At 38.1% G+C, this 24,623-nt stretch overlaps 1 protein-coding gene and 1 pseudogene across 1 annotated transcript; both read left to right on the top strand.

Annotated features, from left to right (window-relative positions):
• Positions 1-1,390: 1,390 nt before the first annotated feature.
• LOC125260909 lies at positions 1,391-17,086 on the top strand. The gene is made up of 5 exons (XM_048179412.1): positions 1,391-1,936; positions 2,013-2,618; positions 8,760-9,896; positions 14,877-15,473; positions 15,573-17,086. Exons 1-5 carry the CDS (start codon positions 1,516-1,518, stop codon positions 16,784-16,786), a joined length of 3,975 nt encoding a protein of 1,324 aa, XP_048035369.1. The 5' UTR covers positions 1,391-1,515; the 3' UTR covers positions 16,787-17,086.
• A 7,135-nt stretch (positions 17,087-24,221) lies between these two features.
• Positions 24,222-24,338, top strand: LOC125260931 (annotated as a pseudogene).
• The last annotated feature ends 285 nt before the right edge of the window (positions 24,339-24,623 follow it).

Genomic DNA, 24,623 nt, shown 5'->3' with positions numbered 1-24,623 from the left:
TAACTTTCCCCAACACTGGTCACTACACACATCTGATACAGTACGTCAGTGATAGTTTTGGTTTTAAGAGTAATTCTAGTTGGATCCACAGTATCTCTGCATCCAAGATAGCATCATTTAGCCATGTTTCACTGCAACTAAACAGACGCACATTAGTGCATTCCCTTCGAAGTACCTATGGCCCTCATTTCGTTGATCTCCAAAGTTGTTGATCTCATAGTAGCTGCGCATCTTCCTCAAGAGTCGCAGCAATTAAACTCATTAGTGTCCTCAATATCTTTTAGGACATTGGTGTATGTCTCCTGACACAAGCAGACACATCATTTTGATTAACAAGTCACTGAATTATTATTATTATTATTATTATTATTATTAATAATACACATTCTTCTGCTGTGTCCTTGTTTCCTTGAACAGGTGATCCCTGAAAAAAATCACTAAATAAAATCAACACTCTTTCCAAAACCGGGATGTTTGCATCCACATCGAGTTTGTTCAAGTTCACTACCAATATTTAAAGGAAAATTGTCCACTTCATTCAAACGAATAAAAAGAGTATACAACAAGTGAGAAGCTGAAAAGCAAGATTATCACTCCACACCTGCCTGGGACCATTTTTGAAAATCTTTTTTAAACAATGGCTTTGAAAGTAACCGTTTAACAGAAAAATTACAAGTGTTTGTTAAAAGAATTCATGTAGATCATGAGAAGAACATCTGAAGTTCAGTAAGTACAGGTAAAATTTACCTTCGTCCTTTTGTAAGATGGACAATCAATATGACTGATCTATTTTTAAATGAATACGTTTTACTCAATAAAAAGTATCTTACAAAAAAATGTATTGTTTCAAATGTTTGTTTAATGTTTCAAAGAAACTGGCATTTTTCAAGTATTTATGGTATTTATACATTCAGTGTCAGTCATTTTGTCAGTCAGTGTCAGTTTCTTAATGGCATTAATCACATTGAAGGTCAAGATTTAAAATAAAAGCTGAGTTTGTTTATCGCAAACTTCTTTCGAGAATCAATAAATCTCTTAATTTTTAAACTGTTCTCATTAATGTATTTTGTAGTTGCTATTAGTTTTTTATATTCCAGAGTCAAATTTATTTTGTTTCTGCAGCTGTTGTTCACAGTTCTGCTCGCAGGAGAACATGGAGCAAAGAGACACCACCCGACAGTAAGTCTATAGATGAATATTGATGAGCATGATGTACAACATGGAACTAATGTGGGCAGTGTTGCTCCATCTAAAACACAAATATAAAATTCAGACCTTAAAAGCAGATCCTCCTGTTGTGATTTCTGTGGTATTGGAATGTTTCAGCTCTTGGTTTCATAACATTTTACTCTTGTATGTGTTTCAGTGTGTGATCTGAGGATTATTCTTATGGGGAAGAGTGTGTCAGAAAACAGTTTAGTGGGAAACTTCCTGTTGGGACGAGCAGCGTTTGACAGTGAAGCTCCTCCAGATGTTGTAGAGAGAGTCAGAGGAAGATTGAAGGACAGACATGTGATGGTCATCAACAGTCCTCAGCTGCTCCAGACAAACATCTCAGATCATCAGATCACACAGAAAGTGAGAGAGTGTGTGTCTCTGTCTGATCCAGGACCTCATGTGATCGTTCTGCTCCTCAAACATGATCAGTGTTCAGCAGAAGATCAGGAGTGTGTGGAGAAGGTGCTGGACTCTTTCTCTGAGCAGGTTTATCAACACACCATGGTGCTCACCACACAAGAGCCCACTGAAACCAATGACATCCTACAGAAGATCATTCAGAAATGCTTCAACAGACACTTCAGTCTTCAGAGAAGCAGCTCTCCTGATGATCTTCTGCAGATGTTTGAGGACATTGTGAAAATGAATGATGGACGACACCTGGTTTGTGCTGAAGGTTCACAGTATTTCACAATGAAGAAACAAGCCACAGAAAGACGTGAGTGTGACGATATTTGATGTTTCTAGTAATAAATTAGCAATAATAATGGTTTTTAATTTCACTCTTCTATCAGTTTCAGAGGGTGTGAAGCTGAATCTGGTTGTGTGTGGGAGTGATGGTACATTAAGATCCTCCATATCAGAGCTGATCCTGCAGCAGACAGACAGAAGATCAGACGTGGAGCTTCATGGATGTCAGATCAGTCTGGTGGAGCTTCCAGCTCTGTTTAACACTCGTCTCTCAGAGGAGGAAGTGATGCATCAGACTCTCCACTGTGTGTCTCTCTGTGATCCTGGAGTTCATGTTTTCCTCCTCATTATTCATGATGCTCCACTCAATAATGAAGATAAAGCAGAAATGGAGGAGATCCAGAGGATCTTCAGCTCCAGAATCAACAAACACATGATGATCCTCATAATGCAGAGTTCAGAGCATCAGACAGCAGAACTTAATGACGAAACACAGTCTGTCATTGAGAGATTTGGAGGACGACATCATTTCTTTGGTCCCAACACACAAGTGTCCACATTGATGGAGAACATTGAGAAGATGCTGGAAGAAAACAGAGGAGAGTTTTTCTCCACAGAGACATTTCTGGAGGCACAGATGAAAAAACTGATGAAATCTGAAGAAATTAAGAAGAAAATTCATTCACTGGAGACACATTTACTGCCACGAGGTAATGAGCAGAAAATAAGTCTGAAACTGTATAGCATGAAAAGTGACAAAAAACGAAATAGGTAGGCATATTTTGCGTATACAATACCACTGATTACATGAGACATCTGTCAATTAAGACATTTAGAAAGTACAGCGGGCTGTGGTAGTAGAAGTTTTAAAAAATGTAAATAAAGTGTCTAACGGGTACTAGACTAACTTTACATATTATACATAATAATAAACAACTCGGTCTGAGAAGCGCAAGAGTGGTGTAAAGAGTAAGATGATCAAATTTAGCCTTTCCCTTTCCCTTTAGCATCTCCCTTTTCCCTATTCTATTCTTATTGATCGTCTCAAGTTACGTATGTAACCATAGTTCCCTGAGAACCAGGGAATGAGACTCTGCGTTTGATTACGCAATGGGGAATGTCACGTGACCCAGGTGTCCGAAAGCAACTATCCAATAACTCCAATCCCTATTGGCCGGTGATGGCCTATGACGTCATATGGCGCGACCCGGAAGTATAAAAGGAGTGCCTGGAGAAACAGAAGACATCTATCGTCTTGAGGGACTGTTCTGCAGGCAGGCAGCCCGAAGCATGGCAAGGAAACGCAGAGTCTCGTTCCCTGGTTCTCAGGGAACTATGGTTACATACGTAACCTGAGACGTTCCCTTTCGAAAGGGAACTCGCTTTGCGTTTGATTACGCAATGGGGAACGATATACCCATGCCGCCATGCTTGAGGAGAGTGCATGCCAAATAATATGTCTGACAAACATCAAGCAGTTTCGAAGGAAACGCTTAGCAACTCACCCTCGGGTCACACCAGGCTATCAGTGACAGCATTCCCTATGGCCAACAGCCCAAGCTGAGTCTACAGAAGGCCTTCCAGAGAGAGAAGGCCTACTAAGGCCGCTAGAGGCATCTGAGACCAACTTTTCCACAGACAAAGTGGTTTCTTTAAGGGAATGAGGCCAGGGAACCCCGGCCAGTCACTAGAGGGGAACAAAGTCACCCGCAATGCCAGGGAGGCCGACCTGGTCTGTCATAGGACAAACTTAGTCTTGGCCAACCCTGTCTGAGTACAGAATCTCCATAACGCATTCTTCGTAGAAGAGAGCAGGTAAGAGTGACTGCAGAAAGGCAGGAGCAACTCAGACCCACACGTAGAGACGGGCATCCTGGAGAGCAGAACTCAGCTGAGTGCTATGAACCCTCGTATTGAGTGGAGTATAATCCACTCATCCTAGGATCTACTCAGTACTTAATTACCGCACTGAGGAGGCTGTGCGCTAGAGAACCCTGATACAGGGGAGCACAAACCAGCCTGGGGCTGAATCTTAGGAGGAGGCCTGATTAAGGCCTACCACCATGATCAGCTTAGGGAGCTAAGCACTATTACAAACATTACCCCAAAAGGGAAGTACAAAGCTCACCTAACTGGTAGACCATGCAATGGGCACATACTCATGGAGGCCAAAGAGGGGCCTACAGCATGATAGTAGCTATATGTGAAACAGAAGTATATTCAGAAAGTGGCCTGAAGGGGCCACCCTGAACACCTGTCTTGCTGCAGCAGACAGGCAACTTCAACGGCAGCATAGGAGACTGCAAAGCGCATGATAATCTACCCAACACAAACCAACGAGCAGTGCACTCAGTAAAAACACCTTTTTACTCTTTCAAGCAAGAGGAGTACAACATACACCAACACATAGTCGAGGAAGACCCGTGCGGGCCTATCACCTCAACAAACACGTGGCATCAGCTCGTGGCAGTGTTCTTAGGCACTGTAGGGCTAACACACCCTAGGAAGTAAAATTAGCTCAAATGAAATAATTTATCAGGGAATTATAAAGAGTTGTAAGTTTACGACCGAGCAACTGATTCGTCCAGCGTTCATTTGCTCGAGCCGTAAGCTCTTCTGATTAGCGCAGGTAACTTAAATCGACAGTTTAAGACATTAAATCATAGAAGCACATAATAAAGACACTTTCTTTTAAAAAAATCTACAGGAGATTTTATCCATTCTAACACAAACTAATCTAAGACAAACACACGCACAGACACACATTCATTCATACGCGTTACAGTAAGACAGGAAGTGAGGGAGAGAGAGTTTTCGGAGAGAGAGAGAGAGAGAGAGAGAGAGATATGATGAATTCCAAGCAAATTATTCACTTTGGAAGATCTGACTTGAACGAACCGTGAATCATTAATTTAAATGCACCAGTTCAGTTGTTATCTAGAGGTACTTGCTTGCGTTGACTTTTTGTGAGTTTCCCTCGTCGTGCAGAGAAGGGTCGATGATTTGTCCAGGTTCGGTCCGTGTGGAAGGAAGTCTCTTTGTTGTTGGAGTTGACGCGGCAAAAGTCGTTTGTTGAACTTTGCGGTAATACTTAGAACACAAGACTTTCAACGGAAAAGAAAATTAAGTAAAAGCAAAGAAAAGAAAAGTGAGTGAAACTTGAATGGCTTGAATGAGCGGCTTGTCTGTTCTTCTTGTTACTCCATAGTTCTGCTTACGACAACAACAAAACTATAACTCAACTAAAACTAAAAACTCCAATCTTCTCTTGCAGTTTGACTATTCAAACTTTGTTTGTCACACCTCAAAGGAGTCTTGGCCAATCAGATATTGTCCTGTTTCAAAAGGGCTTTCTCTGCCCCCAATAACACATAGGTGTTACATCGTGGTCTGCTTCAGCAGAAAGTGTCAATTTAACATAATTTCTATTAAATGGAATACAATACATTTTAAACAGATTTCATTCAAGTCAGGATATAGGAAAGGGGGAAAGAGACAAAATAAAGCATACTTTCATTCATTCAGTCAAGAATTAACACATTTACATGAATTGTTGAGTGTTTTAAAGCATAATTATTTGTGAACACATAATGTGAAATGTATGTAGTTAAAAGATGTTTGATAAGTCCATTTAAAATTGTTTGGAACAATTTTGATGCAGTTTTAGTTGTATAACAGTCTCTGTTGAGTTTTCTGTGAGGTTAGGTCCTTTAGAGAAACAAATGGGGCCTGCATTGTTTTCTCTGTTTCTTTGATTTGGTGATCAAAGAATCTTTATCTTCCTGGTGACCATTTGGTTTGTCACTTCTCCTGCTATCAGGAAACCTGGGGTGTCGTAAAATTAATCCGCCTTGGTGTACTCTGCAGACGAGTTTGAGTCAGAACTTGATTCTGAATTAGGATTAGGATTATGTTTGAAAGAATCATCTGAATGATTCATTTGTCTGGTTCGTCCACAGTTCCTACAGCACCGAAGAACGATAAATAACCGACACCAAGGAGGTTAAATATCATCTGGGCCCCTGGCCAACCAGAAGTGTATATAAAGGTTCTCAGAGAGAAATACACGTCAACATATACCACTATGTTGAAAAAGGCGGCCCATAGGGCCTAGCAACCTTTAGACATATGGCATAAGTCCAGTGGCCATCTCTAGGATCATTGAATAGATCCACCTTAGACATTTAGGTGGCTATTAGCTCAACTAGCGTAAGATCAGGCTCAGGGAGACGGATGCAGTTCAAACCAAACCTCAGTAAGGTTTAACCACAGCATACACCCTGAGGGGCTAGCCACTCAAGTACTCGGAAAAGCACCATAAATTCTCACAGCGAGAAGAGTACGTAGCTGAACTCCAAATGCTACACCGGAGGCCGAGAAGAGGCCTACCTTAGTAAACATATGGCATCAGCAAGCGGCTGCCATAACCAGTCCACCCAAAAGCCATGTATTTAGTATTGAAACTTCCTCAGAAGAAATACATAGAACGCTGCCACCCAACGTGAACGGGCCTGATTAGGGCCTATCCGTCGAGGTGGGGCGTGGCCTTTTTAAGTCAGTCAAGTCAAGTCACCTTTATTTATATAGCGCTTTTTACAATGCAGATTGTGTCAAAGCAGCTTTACATTGATAACTGGTACATAATTTCGCTGCACAGCAGCTCTTAAAGAATAGTGTCAATGCAGGCAGATCAGAAGCACTGTTGAATAAATGTCAGGAATAATATTGAATATCAAATGTCAAGTGTCCCCAACTAAGCAAGCCAAAGGCGACAGCGGCAAGGAACCCAAACTCCATCAGGTGACATCAGGTTGAAAACGAGTGGCAAATAGGTGTTAAAATGGAGAAAAAAAACCTTGGGAGAAACCAGGCTTAGTCGGGGGGCCAGTTCTCCTCTGGCAAACAGCGCTTTGTTACAATTCAGGTTGCTATCATCAGTCTGATAGGATCACAACAATCAAAGTATTTATTTAAATTCCATCCAGTTGAGGATTGTATTCGTCATGCCAGTATGGACGGTCTGTTGAGGAACTGTGGCACTGGCTGTCGTGTTGATGTCTTCACAAAGGATGATCCAGTTGACTCGATCTCTGCTGATACTTCAGGGCTGCGTTGTGGTCGTGTCATGGCACCGGTCCTTGGTCTCAGCTGGATACGGCCCGGATCCGGTTGACTACGGTAAACCTCGGGATAAACAGAAAGACTAATATTAGCGCAGATGCCATTCTTTTTCAGATGTAACGAGTACATCTGGTGTTATAGGAAGTGTTCCCGGTTCCGGCTGACCTAAATTATGCAGCCTAATAATCCTTTAATGGATTTGAAAATATAAATTGATAATGTGTATTTAAGGTGGTCAGGTTTTTCCCAAAGCATCCTGCCAACAAATCAACTAAAAAGGAGGCCTAGTGGGGCCTAGAATCTCAGCAACAAGTGCCGTTCAGCAACTGTAGAGTAAAGAGGGGCTACCATTCTAATGACACGTGGCTTCAGCTCGTGAAATGCTGTAAACTATTTGAGCAAACTATGATCAGCTAACAGCACTTATTATAAATACAATTGCTAACTAGGAGGAGGCTAATTATCCATAAGAGCCTACAATCAAAGTTATAATATAGCTGTTAACAAGATCACCAAAAAAGGGAGGTAATAGAAACCAGCTTTTCTCAAAAAGTGGTTCTATACTACCCTGAGTATGCAATCCAACAGGTGATGCACTCAGTAACACCAATAAACCTACTAATGGGGAATATTAGGTCACCAGATAGCGGCTACATGAAAAAGCCTGCTATTATGAGAACAGGTGCTAACCTGTGGTAACCTGCTAACAGGTGATAACCATGATTTGCACTCCCATACCACAGTACGCAACACCTCACTGTCACTGCAGTCGGACAGGAACCCCACCACCAACAAGTTGGTAGTTGGATTTAGAATTCTATGAGAAAAAACTGTCATGTTCACACCGCCCCAACAAATACTGACAAACGAGTCACAGAGAGTCAAGTCTGACTGGGAAAATTCTGCAACTACATACGTGTGTAACCATGTTAACAATATTGTCAGACAAGTTTATTATATTAATAACAGCTAGTAGCCTATCATATATATTCATTGTATTAAAGTATTGAGGCAAAACAAAAATACTAACCTGAAATCCAAAGCGCTGTAGCCATCGATATGATCGCAACCTATTGCTTTGCGGTTGGTATACACCGGTTTTTAAACTTTTTTAGCGCGACCCTTTTTATTGACATAATCCATAAGCATATGCAACCATGTAGCTAAACAACCCAAAAAAAAAATAATTTAAAATGAAACTGAAGTTAAACCTGTGTTGCTCTCATGGTGGTTATAACGTTACCTCTCTCTTATGGTGAAGTCGAGCAGTGCTCTTGCTGAATGACACGGATTGCACTATGGACTATTTAACTTGAGCAATGTACTTTTTATATGTTTTTTTTTTTATATTTAAAAAAAAAAAATATTTTATTTTTATAACAAACAAGCTGTGATGTCTTTGCAGGGGACTTGCTTCATCATCATGGCAAAGGTTTGTGGCAATGTCTGATTACGTCAGTTTGTTGCCGTTTGTTGGAAAACCCAACAAACGCCGATTAAACGTTCAGTCAGGTGAAAACAGACTCCAACCAACGGCAACAGAGGTATCACACTGATCAAACCAACAGATGAGTTTGTTGGCGTTTGTCGGTGCGGTGTGAATTGGCCTTAAGAGTTTGATTTTGTATAAATATAACAAAGAACTGATTTAACATCAAAATAGTGAAAAGTGACTCATCTTTATCGTGTCACTTGAATTAATTCTGTTTTTAATCTTAAAAATAATTCAGGTTCAGCAGAGAGTGAAGATGAAGTGAGGATTGTGCTGCTGGGAAAAAGTGCAACTGGAAACACAATCTTAAGAAGAGATGCATTTACAGCAAATACATCTCAAGAGTCTTCAAGAGAACTCAACGGCCGACACGTTACTGTGATCGACACTCCAGGACTGTTTGATACTGAACTGAGTAATGAGGAGATCCAGAGAGAAATCAGACACTGCATCTCCATGATCCTGCCTGGACCACATGTGTTTCTCCTACTGATTCCTCTGGGACGATTCACTAAAGAAGAAGCAGCATCAGTGAAGATCATCCAAGAGACGTTCGGTGAGAAATCTCTAAATTACACCATGGTGCTCTTCACCAGAGGAGACGATCTGAAGAACAACACCATTGAACAGTGTTTGGGAAAACCTGGATCTCCTTTGATGAATCTGATTGAAGCGTGTGGAAACAGATTCCATGTGTTCAATAATAATCAGACTGGAGACCGAACACAGGTGTCTGATCTACTGGAGAAGATTGACAACATGGTGACAGCGAACGGAGGGAGTTTCTACTCATGTAAGATGTTCAGAGAGATGGAGAGAGAAAAACAAGAACAACAGATGAAGATCCTGATGGACAGAGCCAGAGAAAGAGAAGAAGAGATGAAGAAACTAGAAGAAGAGATGAGACAAGAACGAGAGACATTTAAAAATGAAATTGAGCAAGAAAAAGAGAAAGTAAAAACAGAAAAAGAGAAATTTCAGATCAAATTCAACAAAGAAATAGAAAGACTGAAGAACAGAACAGACAATGAAAGACAGAATCATGAAACAGAGAGAAAGAAAAGGGAACAAGAGAAAGAAGATCTGATACTAGAAGAAGAGAAAGAGAGAATGAAGATGATGATGGAGGAAGAACGACAGAATCATGATGAAGAGAGGAAGAGAAGAGATGGAGAATTCAGAGAGAGAGAAGAACGATATAAGAGAATAATTAAAGACGGAGAGGAAAAAGAGAATGAAATGATTGAACAGATGAAACTGGAACGAATGCAGTGGGAGAAACAGAAACAAGAGGAAAGGCAGAAAAGAGAAGAAGAGAAGAAACAAGAAGAAGAACAGAAATCTGAACAAAGTCCAGTTAGTGATCAGAGGAAGAGTAAGTTGAACTTTAAATTCTGTGAAACATAAATCGGTAACACTTTAGAATACTGTATCGTACTTACTGCATAACTAATAAGGAATTACTGCAGAATTAATCGGTAGTTCTTCATTAACACTCAAGTAACTACTATTAACTACTAAGGAATATGTGTTAACTAATCAGTATGTCATAGCGTTTTTTAATTGTGTTAAGTAACTATTAGTTAATCAGTAACAAATCAATTCAGTCATGCCTCCTGAAGAACTACGATTAAGTAACTACTAATTCAGCTTCAGGAGGAATAACTATTAAGTAACTATTAATGAACTGTGAAACTCAGTATCAGGTTATGGACCTTTCTTCTTTACTACTAATGTTAGTTGATTTACTAATATATATATATCAGTATATATATATGCTCTGCAAATATTGTTAAACATTCGTTCATTTGCGCCACTGTATGTTTCTGTCGGTGGGTGCTATAATGTTGCACGTCTTGCATCACATGCAGGTCAAAGTTTGAGCGCACACATGTAATATCTGTGAGTTTTGTAATATCTCCCGTTTTGCAAGAGAAAAGGGACTGGGATTCCAACTGTCAGCGGAGAGGTACATCGCTCTCGCATCATAACAATGCGCTGGCGACACTTAAACTAAACACTGTAGATACCACATTAATGAACTGTAGAATTAGAAGAAAGTTGTTTATTCATTTATGTTTTTTAAACGAATGGTGAATTCTTCGTGTTTTTCCTCGTGCTCGACCATTTCCGTGGATGGCGCTTGAGAGTGTTAATTTTTTTATTCAAGTGTTGTCTGCAACCAGAAAATCAGGATGGATCCGTGACCTGCCAATACCTCAGGTATGTTTATGGCCTTATATATATTTTGTGTCTGTTTTTACTCAAGATATTTCACATTACTATTATAAAGTGATGCCAAATGAGTTCTGTACTTAAGGCAATGATCATTACCACATCATGCTCAAAGAATTACTTCAAACCCACTGATAATTAATAAAGAATTACCACATCATTCTCAAGGAATTACTAAGAACCTGGAACAGTATTCTAAAGTGAAAACAATGGGAACCCATTGATAATTAATGAAGAATTACCACATCATTCTCAAGGAACTACTAAGAACCTGGAACAGTATTCTAAAGTGAAAACAATGGGAACCCATTGATAATTAATGAAGAATTACCACAACATTCTCAAGGAATTATTAAGAACCTGGAACAGTATTCTAAAGTGAAAATATCCTTGTGCATAAGTAATAAAGCCTAAAGTAGTACTAACATAAAAAAATGTAATTTTACTTTAAAAGATGACACATTTTAAGAACATTTACATTTATTGCAGTGTTAATAACATTTTCAAAAAAAAAAAAAAAAAAAAAATTTCCATACTACAAAACAATGAAAAAAGTGAACACTAAAACAAGAAAACAATACCAAAATTTTACATCAGATTACTAGGAACTTACCAAATATAACAACAGAAGACAGGAAATATGTGTATGCCTAAACTTCAACTTTCAGCCAATGGTTCTCTAATACATCTAATTCATGTTATTTTTTTCTGGCAAAGGTCAATAAGCATGCCATTCTTCTTTTTTTTCCTCGATGATGCTTCGAAGTGGCTCCCTTGTGCACATTTCTTTGCACTGTTTGGCAAACTCTGACAGTTTCTGGCCTCTGTGGAACTTTTCACGCAATGTCTTGTAGGCGTCAGCATCACAATACTCCAGCTCTGCTATCGCTGCCGTATCCACAACCGTTTTTCGATCCACCCCACACTTGTATTACGACACATTGATGTCCTAAGACACGAAACGATCGGTTTTTGTGAGAAACCGAACGGTATTTATATCATTTTTTAACTCTAATACACCACTATGTCCAACTGCCTTCATCCTCCATGTTAATAAGGTCAAATTGCATTCTGGACGGAAGTGATGTCGCGCGCGTAGACTTCAACGTGTGCTAGAGATCACTTCCGTCATGGAAGGATGAAGGCAGTTGGACATAGTGGTGTATTAGAGTTAAAAATTGATATAAATACCGTTCGGTTTCTCACAAAAACCGATCGTTTCGTGTCTTAGGACATCAATGTGTCGTAATACAAGTGTGGGGTGGATCGAAAAACGGTTGTGGATACGGCAGCGATAGCAGAGCTGGAGTATTGTGATGCTGAAGCCTACAAGACATTGCGTGAAAAGTTCCACAGAGGCCAGAAACTGTCAGAGTTTGCCAAACAGTGCAAAGAAATGTGCACAAGGGAGCCACTTCGAAGCATCATCGAGGAAAAAAAGAAGAATGGCATGCTTATTGACCTTTGCCAGAAAAAAATAACATGAATTAGATGTATTAGAGAACCATTGGCTGAAAGTTGAAGTTTAGGCATACACATATTTGCTGTCTTCTGTTGTTATATTTGGTAAGTTCCTAGTAATCTGATGTAAAATTTTGGTATTGTTTTCTTGTTTTAGTGTTCACTTTTTTCATTGTTTTGTTGTATGGAAATCTCTATATATTTTTTTTTGAAAATGTTATTAACACTGCAATAAATGTAAATGTTCTTAAAATGTGTCATCTTTTAAAGTAAAATTACATTTTTTATGTTAGTACTACTTTAGGCTTTATTACTTATGCACAAGGATATTTTCACTTTAGAATACTGTTCCAGGTTCTTAGTAATTCCTTGAGAATGATGTGGTAATTCTTCATTAATTATCAATGGGTTCCCATTGTTTTCACTTTAGAATACTGTTCCAGGTTCTTAATAATTCCTTGAGAATGTTGAGGTAATTATTTATTAATTATCAATGGGTTCCCATTGTTTTCACTTTAGAATACTGTTCCAGGTTCTTAGTAATTCCTTGAGAATGATGTGGTAATTCTTCATTAATTATCAATGGGTTCCCATTGTTTTCACTTTAGAATACTGTTCCAGGTTCTTAGTAATTCCTTGAGAATGATGTGGTAATTCTTTATTAATTATCAGTGGGTTTGAAGTAATTCTTTGAGCATGATGTGGTAATGATCATTGCCTTAAATACAGAACTCATTTGGCATCACTTTATAATAGTAATGTGAAATATCTTGAGTAAAAACAGACACAAAATATATATAAGGCCATAAACATACCTGAGGTATTGGCAGGTCACGGATCCATCCTGATTTTCTGGTTGCAGACAACACTTGAATAAAAAAATTAACACTCTCAAGCACCATCCACGGAAATGGTCGAGCACGAGGAAAAACACGAAGAATTCACCATTCGTTTAAAAAACATAAATGAATAAACAACTTTCTTCTAATTCTACAGTTCATTAATGTGGTATCTACAGTGTTTAGTTTAAGTGTCGCCAGCGCATTGTTATAATGCGAGAGCGATGTACCTCTCCGCTGACAGTTGGAATCCCAGTCCCTTTTCTCTTGCAAAACGGGAGATATTACAAAACTCACAGATATTACATGTGTGCGCTCAAACTTTGACCTGCATGTGATGCAAGACGTGCAACATTATAGCACCCACCGACAGAAACATACAGTGGCGCAAATGAACGAATGTTTAACAATATTTGCAGAGCATATATATATACTGATATATATATATATATATATATATATATATATATATATATATATATCCGTACAGTAGGCATAAATCTTAGTAAATCAACTAACATTAGTAGTAAAGAAGAAAGGGCCATAACCTGATACTGAGTTTCACAGTTCATTAATAGTTACTTAATAGTTATTCCTCCTGAAGCTGAATTAGTAGTTACTTAATCGTAGTTCTTCAGGAGGCATGACTGAATTGATTAGTTACTGATTAACTAATAGTTACTTAACACAATTAAAAAACACTATGACATACTGATTAGTTAACACATATTCCTTAGTAGTTAATAGTAGTTACTTGAGTGTTAATGACGAACTACCGATTAATTCTGCAGTAATTCCTTATTAGTTATGCAGTAAGTACGATACAGTATTCTAAAGTGTTACCCATAAATCATATTCACATTCATTTCAGCTGTTTTCAGTGTTTCAATAGTTCTGCTGTGATTCTGATTCACACTCATCTACTGCAACATTAGAGTGTGAAGAACGCTTCTGTACCTTGACACACACTGTATGACACAAATCTAACTAACCTTACAAATAGACTTTAATTTATGATGATCTAATGCTGTCTTTCATTAACACTAACCCTATAAACTTGCAACATTTTATAAATGAATCCCTGTGATTCATCAGTCAGTTTTGCTCTGAAAGGGTTAGGTTTATAGAGTTTGGTTCAGTTTCTTTGACATGTAATATCTTGATAGATCTGTTCTCTGGACCCTTTGCAAAGTATGTCATGACTGTTTCATATGTAGTTTATATGGTATAAACTACATATGATTCATTCTCACTACATGAAAATGACTGAAATTAAATATATAAATATACATTTTTTCCTCTGGTATCTCTATATGCTGAATATGTGAAACTTCTCTGCTGAATTATAGTGATTTACTAATTCATAAAATGATTAAAGACTGTGTATGTAGACATGTTCAGAAATGTAAATACTCGAATGAAATTTAAAAATTTAGCCAGTAAAATGCTTAAAGTAAGACACAACACAGCATCTATAACGAGAGCTTATTTAGAAATGTGTATCAACCACTGGAGTTAGTGTTTTAAAACTCTTTTAAGGTAAACACAGACAGAGTGATAAATGTGTGGTTTCAATTCTCTGCATTTGATTCGAGTCATTTCTTCCATGCAAAGTTATGGCACTATTAATTACTCTTTCACTCATCAGCTCCTCAATGGATCAGTTCAATGGATTATTTTGTAGTGTTAAATAAGGGAAACATTCAAATGTTGTACTGCTGTAGAAACAGGCTTGAGAAACACTGAACTAAAGGACAGAAACATTAAAGTTACTATGGTAAGTTTTCCTCTGATTACATGTTGATGTTATTTCTTTATAGGCTGTGGGATGAAAATGGAGGAAAAAAATGTGATGTCTTTGAATTTGGTCTTGTTGGGAAAAAACAGGGCTGGAAAGAGTTCATCAGGAAACACAATCCTGGGACGACAAACGTTCACATCAAAGAGAAGCTCCAGATCTGTCACACAAGATGTTGCTGTGGAATCTGGAACTGTTGGTCAAATTTTAGTCACTGTTTATGACACACCAGGATTATTTAACACAGAGCTGAATGATGGTGAGATTCTGCAGATGATGAATGAAAAGGTTCTTCAGAGATGTGAATCTGGTCCCTGTGTGTTTCTGCTGGTCATCAAAGCTGACAGATTCACTGAAGAAGAGAAAGAAACTGTGGAGAAGATTGAGAAGATGCTGGGAGAAAAACAGCTGAAGAAAACCTGGATTCTCTTCACTGGAGGAGATGAACTGGAGCAAGAAAACATGACTATAAAAGAGTTCTGTGTTGAAAATGAATCACTGAAAAACCTTATTCAGAAATATGATCAGAGATACCATGTGTTCAACAACAAGAAAAAGAAACCTGGACAAGTTCAAAAGTTATTTATAAAAATACAGAAGACATACTTTGACATACAAGGTGTTTTATAGCAATATTAAATAAATATATGGGACACTTTTCAGTTCTTTGCAGTGAGTGTTAAAATGACATTCATTTTTTGTTGTTTTATTTTTGTAGAAGGAGACCTAGAAATGCTGAAGCTGAATCCGCTGATGAGAAAAATCCCAAAAGACATTGCTCCTGCTGACAGTCTCTCATCCAGACGTATTGTTCTTCTTGGTAAAAGTGGAGCTGGGAAGAGTGCAGCTGGAAACACAATCCTGGGACAGAAAGAGTTTGACCCTGTGATGAGTATGACTTTAGTAACCAGTGAATGTTCAGATGTTCATGTCACTGTTTCAGGCAGATCTGTGTCTGTAGTTGATACTCCTGGATTCTTTGACACAAAGATGAAACCTGAAATATTAGTGACAGAGATAGCGCGAAGTGTTTATTTATCCAGTCCTGGACCTCATGCTTTTCTCATTGTGTTTCCTGTGAATATGAGATTCACTGACCAGGAAGTGCAGATTCTTCAGATGATTGAGATGTTGTTTGGTCAGGAGGTGTTAAAATACTCCATCATTCTCTTCTCTCATGGAGATCTGCTAGAAGGAGAGACAGTAGAGAATCTCATTAAGGAGAACTGTAGATTAAGAGATTTAGTTCAGCAGTGTGGAGGCAGATATCACGTCTTCAACAATAAAGATCTGAATAACCGAGAGCAGGTGAATGATCTACTGCAGAAGATTGACACAATGATAGAGCAGAATGGAGGAGGACACTACAGTAATCAGATGTTTGAAGATGCTCAGAGACTCAGACGAGAGGAAGAAGAGGAGAGAAAACAACAAGAGGAGATTGAAAAAGTGGAACAGGAGACAGAGAAGAGAGTCAGAGCAGAGTATGCAGCAGAGAAAAAAGAGGGTGCATTTATGGAGTTTTTTTATAAGCATCAAAGTTATTTTTATTTTGCAGCTGCTGCAGTTGCCATTGTTTTTGGTGGAGTTCTTTCTAAATCTGTTTTTGCTGTTGTTGTTGTTAGAGCTGGTGGTGGAACAGTTCCTGGAGCTGTTGTTGAAACTGCTGTTGGGGCAGCTGTTGTTGCTGAATTTGTTAGTGGAGCTGTTCTTGCTGGAGTTGTTGGTGGAGCTGCTGTTGGTGTTGCTGCTGGAACTCTTGTTGGTGGAGTTGTTGGAGCTACTGCTGGAGCTGTAGGTGGAGGTATGGTTGGTAATGCTGCTATTGGAACTTTTTCTGGAATTTTTAATGGAGCTGTTGTTGGGGCTGTTTCTGGAACTGCTGGAGGAGCTGCTGTTGCTAGAAATGTCGATTCCCTTACGCATATCTAATTATAATATATAATTCATTATATATAATTTATTTTATGCCGCATGCATACTGGGAGCCATGCATGTGTTTTGTATGCTGGCATGAAGCATCTCACCATTGTTGTGTTTCATATGCTGAATGTTGATGTCTGTGAGAGTATAAATGGCACAAAACATGTTTTAAACAGAACATTATCAATGACAGTGTTATTTATATACTCACAGACAAAACCCTTCACTATCTAAAGTCCTTTTTTTAGAAAGAAATAGTATCTGTGAGGATTTCCAGTCAGGATTTAGACCATACCATAGTACTGAGACTGCTCTCATTAGAGTTACTAATGATTTGCTCTTATCATCAGATCATGGTTGTATCTCTCTATTAGTGTTACTGGATCTTAGTGCTGCATTTGACACTATTGATCACAATATTCTTCCAAACAGACTCGAAAACTATGTTGACATTAGTGGAATTGCATTGGCATGGTTCAAATTGTGCTTATCTGACCGTTATCAGTTTGTAGTAGTAAACGATGAGATGTCGTATCTATCACAAGTTAAATATGGAGTACCGCAAGACTCAGTACTTGGACCGTTGCTTTTCACTCTGTACATTCTACCCTTGGGAGATATCATTAGGAAGCATGGCATTAGTTTTCATTGTTATGCTGATGATACTCAGCTCTATATTTAAGGGTCCAGAATAATGCATTATAAGCTTTAATTAATGATTAGCTTGTTCACAATTAAGCTGTAGTTAATAATGAACACAATAGTAATTAATTATTAACTTTACATATAGGGCATACTAGCCATTACTTCCAAATGATTAAACTGAAATATACACATTTATACTATAAATGAACAAAAATAACCTAGTAATTAATGATTAAATTAATGTACAGTAAGCGCCTTTTAGTCATTATCTACAACTTAATTTTAATGAGGGGTCGACAGAATGAGCATTAATTTGCAGCTTTTATTAATAACAATCATAGTCATTCAAACAGGGTCAATAAACAGCAGACAGGGTAATGGAGATAAGGCAGTAACCAGAGAAGTAGGCGGGCAGGCAGCAGGCAGTAAAGAATAGTCCATGAAACAATGCAAAGGGTCAGAGGCAGGCAGCAGTAATCCACACAAGAGAAAACAGTCCAAGGTCAAACACAGTAATCCAACAAGACAAAATAGAATGCTCAGAAATGTCAGTTCAGGTAATGAGATGCAGCTGGGCTCTTGATCAGAGCCAGGTACAGGGCTGCTGGGAAATGGAGTGTGTGAGTGATGATCGGGGGAACCACAGAGGCCGGATTCATTACATTAATAAGCCATATATTATTTTTGTGTAGTTTTTTTTTTTTTTTGTGTAATTATATTTCTGTGCCATTCTATTAAATTAACTGAACAATAACCTAATTATGTTTAATTACTGCTGTTTTTTTAGTTATAAATTGCTAAAATAGTATAATAAAGACAATATAAAGACAAAAATGTATATTCACATTAATCATGGTACTTATTGAGTGATATTCAAGTTTACTGGCCAGAATAACCAATAATTAAGGTTAAACTGCCACTAATACAGTACTAATAAAGACAATTTGACCACCTATCCTAAAGTGAAAGCTAAATCCTCAAATAAGGCACTTGTTGAATGGTCTCATTGTTATATTATAAGTATTAATACATAACTTTTACAGGCACAAAGGATACTTTTTTGTACGTTTGGATAAATAGAGAATGATACAACATGGACATATTGTCAAAATTGAAATGTAAACATATTACACTTTTACAGCAAAAACAAACAAAAAACAAACAAACAAACAAACAAACAAAAAACACACCCTTAAAATATGTAAGAATCTTTTATATCATAAAGATATCTGTATAATTTCACTTTTACCATTTAAAGATAAATGTTTTATCCCTAAACTCAAACATAACCATTTTATAGAGAATATAAAATGAACGTAACAGACATATTATATTTAGGAAAATGACAATTTTAGTAACTGTTACACTGGGTTGCAGGATGGTAAACACAGACAAGGAGAGTAAATCCAAAATACTAGTTTAATTACAATTCAACAGGAAGGCAAGCAGTCAGATGCAACACAACATATACAGATGGTGATCGGACAAAGACCGAGTGAACGGGAGGAACTTAAGTAGCAAACATAACGAGTGAAATTAATGGGACACAGGTGATACAAATGAACTAATGACGAAGAGCGGGAAACACGTGACAATAGAAAACAAACTGAAATTCCTTGAAAACTGAAACTAACAGACTGACAGTAAAACTATACCATTAAAAATAAAATGACCAGATTTCTGAAATGGAAACCAGGGACATTTCCTATTTGAGTGGCCAAAATATCACCGAATTCTCACTTTTTATTCTCTATTAATTAAAAAACAGGGACCATACATTTTTATTTTATTTTATTTTTTTTTTTAATTGTTGTGGGTTCCACATTTTACATTAATAATCATTATGATTTAATTTTATTATTAGGATTTTTTTTTAAATAATTGTATTTATAACAGTTTTTAGATAAACATAAAACAGTTGAAAGTCAAAATTCAAAAATATATACACACAAAAAACAAACAAAAAAAAACTAAAACAAACAAAAGAGAACAGGCACCAGATCTAATGAAAAATAAACACCTTAAACAAAAACAAACGTAATCAAACAAACAAAACATGGAGTGAAGAAATACATCAGTGAAGCTATCCATTTACATGAATGCTCAAGCAAATTTAAGATACCTAAGGAAGGGGCCCCAGATTTTATCAAAGATTCGATGTGTCTTTGTCCCTTCAGATCTAGTCTCAGAAGTATTTAACTTTTTTGTCAAGCAACAAAGTGAGATGCCAGCTCCGCATCTGAGGCTCCCTTAGCTCATAAAAACACACCAAAGTAATATCATTGGCTGGTAATATTTGCTCTTACATTTTCCCATATTATCACTTACAGGTGCTCTCCCCCCACACATCTTTCCCATGTACTCCCCGACCTTTCTGCCATAGTCATTTCTCTAATATAATTGCAGGTGTTGCTTATGTAAGAGACAATTTTTCTTAGTAAGGGTGACCAGCTTCCAGCTATTTCTCATGGACCTCCTGCCAATTTGATGGTCAACCCTTTTCCCATTGGCCAAATGAAACATTGTATCAAACCAGTCAATTCACCCCAGAGACGAGAAGCCTTCATTTGACGCACTTAATAATGGTCTTGTTCTTTTCGCAGCCACCGGTTGTCTGGTGGAAAATTACCAACGAAATATGCTCAGTGGCCAAGTAAACTTGTTTGACCCTTACAGTTACAAAGGCCAAGAGGCCTCAAAACACTTCTAGCTTTTATAGTAAGCAAACAAATACTACAATTGTTTTCTAAAGGATGGATAATATACTCCATCATATCCCCCCCTCTGGGAATCTCTTAATTCCCACATCCATTTCCCTTTTCCCAGAGTGCAACCCCACAAGTCAGCCCTCTCATCTTCTGTCTCAGAACCAATAAGGGTCCTCCTTTTCACTACCAAATGGCTGCCTCATGTGACTGCACTCCAGAAGAGGTCAGAGTCAAACATCACTGCCCACAATTTTTATACAAATATACTCAAATTCTGATTTTACTTCATCTCCATCCTCAAATTCATTTGGTATTCCCCTTGGTTGACCATTCCAATCCATGTACACACCTTTTCTGATATTGTTTTTGGACACAAATGTTGCATTTGGCTAAAAAAATAAAAAATATCAATCATTTATAAAAAAAAAAAATCATCAAATCATCTGTCAGTAACTTTGTCACTTCAAATCATCTGTCACTTCCCCCCTTTCGCAATGGTTAAAAACCATGCGCATCTAAGAGTTGCTGGTGTAATCATGGGTCATCTTATATCTCATTTGTCCATCAATCTAAAGTTGAGGTGTTATAGAGTTTGTCTCCTAATTGACTTATTAATATTTATTCAATTTTATATGCAATTTACAATCCTAAATATCAAGGTTCGAATACCACAAATTCTAAATTAGTAACAAAATTCCAATGACATGATCTACTGAACATAGGCCATGTGGCATTCCCCATTTGACAGTGTCTAATTGTTTCCAATAATACAGCTGATCAGTATTAGTTCCCATGTAGTTGTGTTAAACACCACAGTCATAAACCCCAAATGTTCCAATTATCTAATAAATCAAATGATCTGCTAAGTCTGGGACATATTGCAGTGTTAAAGAGACGATTTCAATTTCTCAAAGTTTATTTGTCATTCATCTATTACTTAAATCTTTTGTCTTAAGCCCTTTTTCCCGTTTGTCATAAGCTGCTCTTTGAATTGACTTTAGATCTTACCATTATTTTGAATTCATGACCAACAATACAGTATCAACATCATGCAACGATATCATACATTTGTATATTTTGGAATTACTGCTTTAGATCTACATCGGACAACGTTATCAGTGATCTAATTATGCATGTGCCCTTAAGCCGAGTTCAGACTGCATGATTTTCAAAGTAGTCGGGTCACTGTTCTTTTCACACTGCATGACTATCTTGGCCAGCATTCAGTCGCTGCTGTGTTCAAACTGCACGATGGATCGGCGACAGAAGGTTTCACACTGCATGACTTTACAATAGGAAAAATCGCCGACAACTCTGTCTGGCACGCAAACTACGTTTCACAACCAAACACACGCGAGACGTGACAAGGAAACAACGCGATATCACGCGTGCAAGACCGGAGTTATTATTATTATTATTAAAAAAGCAAGAAGCTTGCAATACGAATTGCCCGTGCGCTGATTTGCAGCGAAAACAAGAAAAAGAAAAGAAGAATATGGAGGAGGAAATGGTTGGGGAGACTGTGGATTGTGTGTTCTGCAACGAGAGTTGGAGGTAAATAAAAAACTTTTCATGTTCTGTTGTTGCGGATGGTCAAGCAAATGTTTGTGCTTTGTTTCTGTTTGATACAATTGTAATGTTTATCTGAAACGAAGCCATGCTTGCTGATGTTGTGGTCTATAACTCCTCCCCGAACTCCCTGCTCTGTTTCTTGCTCTCTCATTGGCTGTCGGTCATCGCCGATGTAGTTTTCAGTCAGAACACTTTTCACACAGCAGGATTTTGAATCGCCGACAGGTCCAGATATTTAGCATGCCAAATATCTCACGGGTGTCGGCGACTCGTCGGCGATTCTCTCAGATCGCGTCTTTGCTCATTCACACGGCGTGATTGTCACTCGCGTGAACGAGCACCGATTTGCCTGTGATTTCGGGCATTTGTCGGCAATTTCTCAAAACCTGTCGGCGAGCCAAAATCGGGGCTAAAATCGTGCAGTCTGAACTCGGCTTTAGTTAGTTAATTCAAGTATCCCCTCACTAAGCTAATTCCAGACCCAATTTTAGTTACTGTAATTGTTGAGTCAAGCAAACACTCAACCTCCCCTCCTTTTTTCTTTCTTTCTGATTTATAATGCTTACGGCTGGACTGATGTCTATTGAAAGAAAGCAGATAAAGAGTGTTAGCTTAACAAGAATGCGGAGAACTGCTTGTTGGACCAGTGAATAATCAAAATACAATTAATATGGTGCATCAATAAAATTTGAAGCGGTCTCTGTTAGTGATTAATTTGGAAATGTATCACCTGTGCCTTCCTAGGAAAGTCCTTCTGCTCGGGTCAGCAATCAGTTGAACTGGTCGGGCTGCTGTTTCGAGTGTTTTCCCTCCTCATCTGAGGCATTTGCTCAGTCAGTCTGTGATGGCATTCAAGGCTCTGGTGTCATGGTGTGACAGTGGTTTGACTCTGGATGCTGTTGTCTCTCTGCCTCTCCTCAGGCTAACTTTTGATCAAGGCTGCGGAGGAGACCATTTGCATGACAACAGCATGTTTATCTCAGTCATTACCGCATTGACTCTGTCTTTGTGCATATCAGCCCCTCAGAAGTTTTTACTTCCTCTCTCGGGGGAGTGAAGGCTTCTTGATCTCGCTTGTTGCACAGTCCAGTTGCTTTCAGTTAGTATGTCAAGGCAGCTGTCCCAGAAGTCATCTGGGGTCATCTGGAGATTGAACACTCAGAGAACCGCATTAAATCAAAATTTGATCCTTTATAAATTCTACAAAGTCTCATCTGGTTGATAACAGCAGTTTCCCCATGCCTATTTTAATAAAAGCAAGTTCTTTTTTGCAGAAAACAGCAAGCACTTTTCTTCTTTACGGAATGCAGAAAATAGCAGCATTTCTGTCTAATTGAGTAGCCTTATTTCAGTCACATGTATACCATAGTATTTTAATAACTCTTATTATTGATACATATTCTCTGAAACCTTTTAGGGTTAAACCAATGAGTCTAATAGTTGTATAATCTGTATAACGTGTGTTAAAAATGTCTGTTTAGCTTGGTCACTCAATCTTGCTTATTCAACACAATGCACAAGTTATTTTAATTAACATAATGCAAAAATCTTAGAATCTCTGCAGTGGATCAATTTTCAAACTGTTTCCCAGGGATAACAAGATACAAATTTGTGTCTACATATGACAGCTCAGTGTCAGTAATACAGTTGTAAATACTTTATTCCAAGTATTTCTATAATCATTTTTGTCAGTTATTGGATTTCCTCAGGGAACTGCACAAACCACTTATACTAAGGAGAAAACTCCAATGTTTTTGGTGGCCACCAGTTTGTGCAATCCTCCAGAACAATCCCTGTTAGCAGGCCTGCTTATTAATTTAATTCCCTATGGACCGGTCAACTAACATTTATGCAATATTATTTTCTTTCAGGGTTACTGGTAATTTTCTTGGTAATTGTTCAATTGGCCTACTTTTAATTTTAACTAGTTTAGCTCTTTTCTTCAATCCTTCATATGTACTTGTTTTCCATTTCTCTTAGTACTTCAGCTGTATTTGAATACAGTTTTTTAGAGGTTTGTCAATGGCTTCCCATTTACTTTTTTTTTTTTTTTTTAAATCATCATTGTACCTAATCATTTCATCATTTCATCATTGTACCTAAATATTTTAAGTGGCATCCTCTACATGCAAAGTGTCATGTGGAATTGAATTTGAAATTCGAAACTTAAGTTTTTTCAATCTGCATTCCTGCCCCTTGTGGGCCTATTGTTATATTATGGAATTTAACAGGACCTTCTGCCCCTTTTGTGTCATTTAGCCTCTTCTTTTCGAGTTCTGGGTCCATTCCTAAAATGTCACAGCTCAATGTCCTCATCCAAAATCAAAAATGTAAACCCTCACCGAACACCTCCAACTGTCCACAGTCAATCCATCAAGCTGAAGTGAAAAATCAGTGTTGGCTAAACAAGTCTAAAACACAAAAGACTGACATTGTTCGCCTTTTGGACAGCAAGAAAGATAAATGTTGACAAATGTCAACAGAGCAAAATGTTTTTAGATTTATTCATTTTTAGTGTTGCCAGCAGCCATATCACCCTGTAGCCCGAGACTGGTTGCCCACTGAAGCTAAGCAGGGCTGAGCCTGGTTAGTACCTGGATGGGAGACCTCCTGGGAAAACCAGGTAGCTGCTGGAAGAGGTGTTAGTGAGGCCAGCAGGGGGTGCTCACCCTGTGGTCTTTGTGGGTCCTAATGCCCCAGTATAGTGATGGGGACACTATACTGTCAAAAAGCACCGTCCTTCGGATGAGACGTTAAACCGAGGTCCTGACTCTCTGTGGTCATTAAAAATCCCATGGCACTTCTCGTAAAGAGTAGGGGTGTAACCCCCGGTGTCCTGGCCAAATTCCCTCCATAGGCCCTTACCAATCATGGCCGCCTAATAATCCCCATCCATTGAATTGGCTCTTTCACTCTCTCTC

This window comes from Megalobrama amblycephala, unplaced genomic scaffold, assembly GCF_018812025.1.
Source record: "Megalobrama amblycephala isolate DHTTF-2021 unplaced genomic scaffold, ASM1881202v1 scaffold199, whole genome shotgun sequence".
Lineage (NCBI taxonomy): Eukaryota > Metazoa > Chordata > Actinopteri > Cypriniformes > Xenocyprididae > Megalobrama > Megalobrama amblycephala.
The sequence above is the reverse complement of the archived record's forward strand: the minus strand, read 5'-3'. Positions and strand labels throughout refer to the sequence as shown.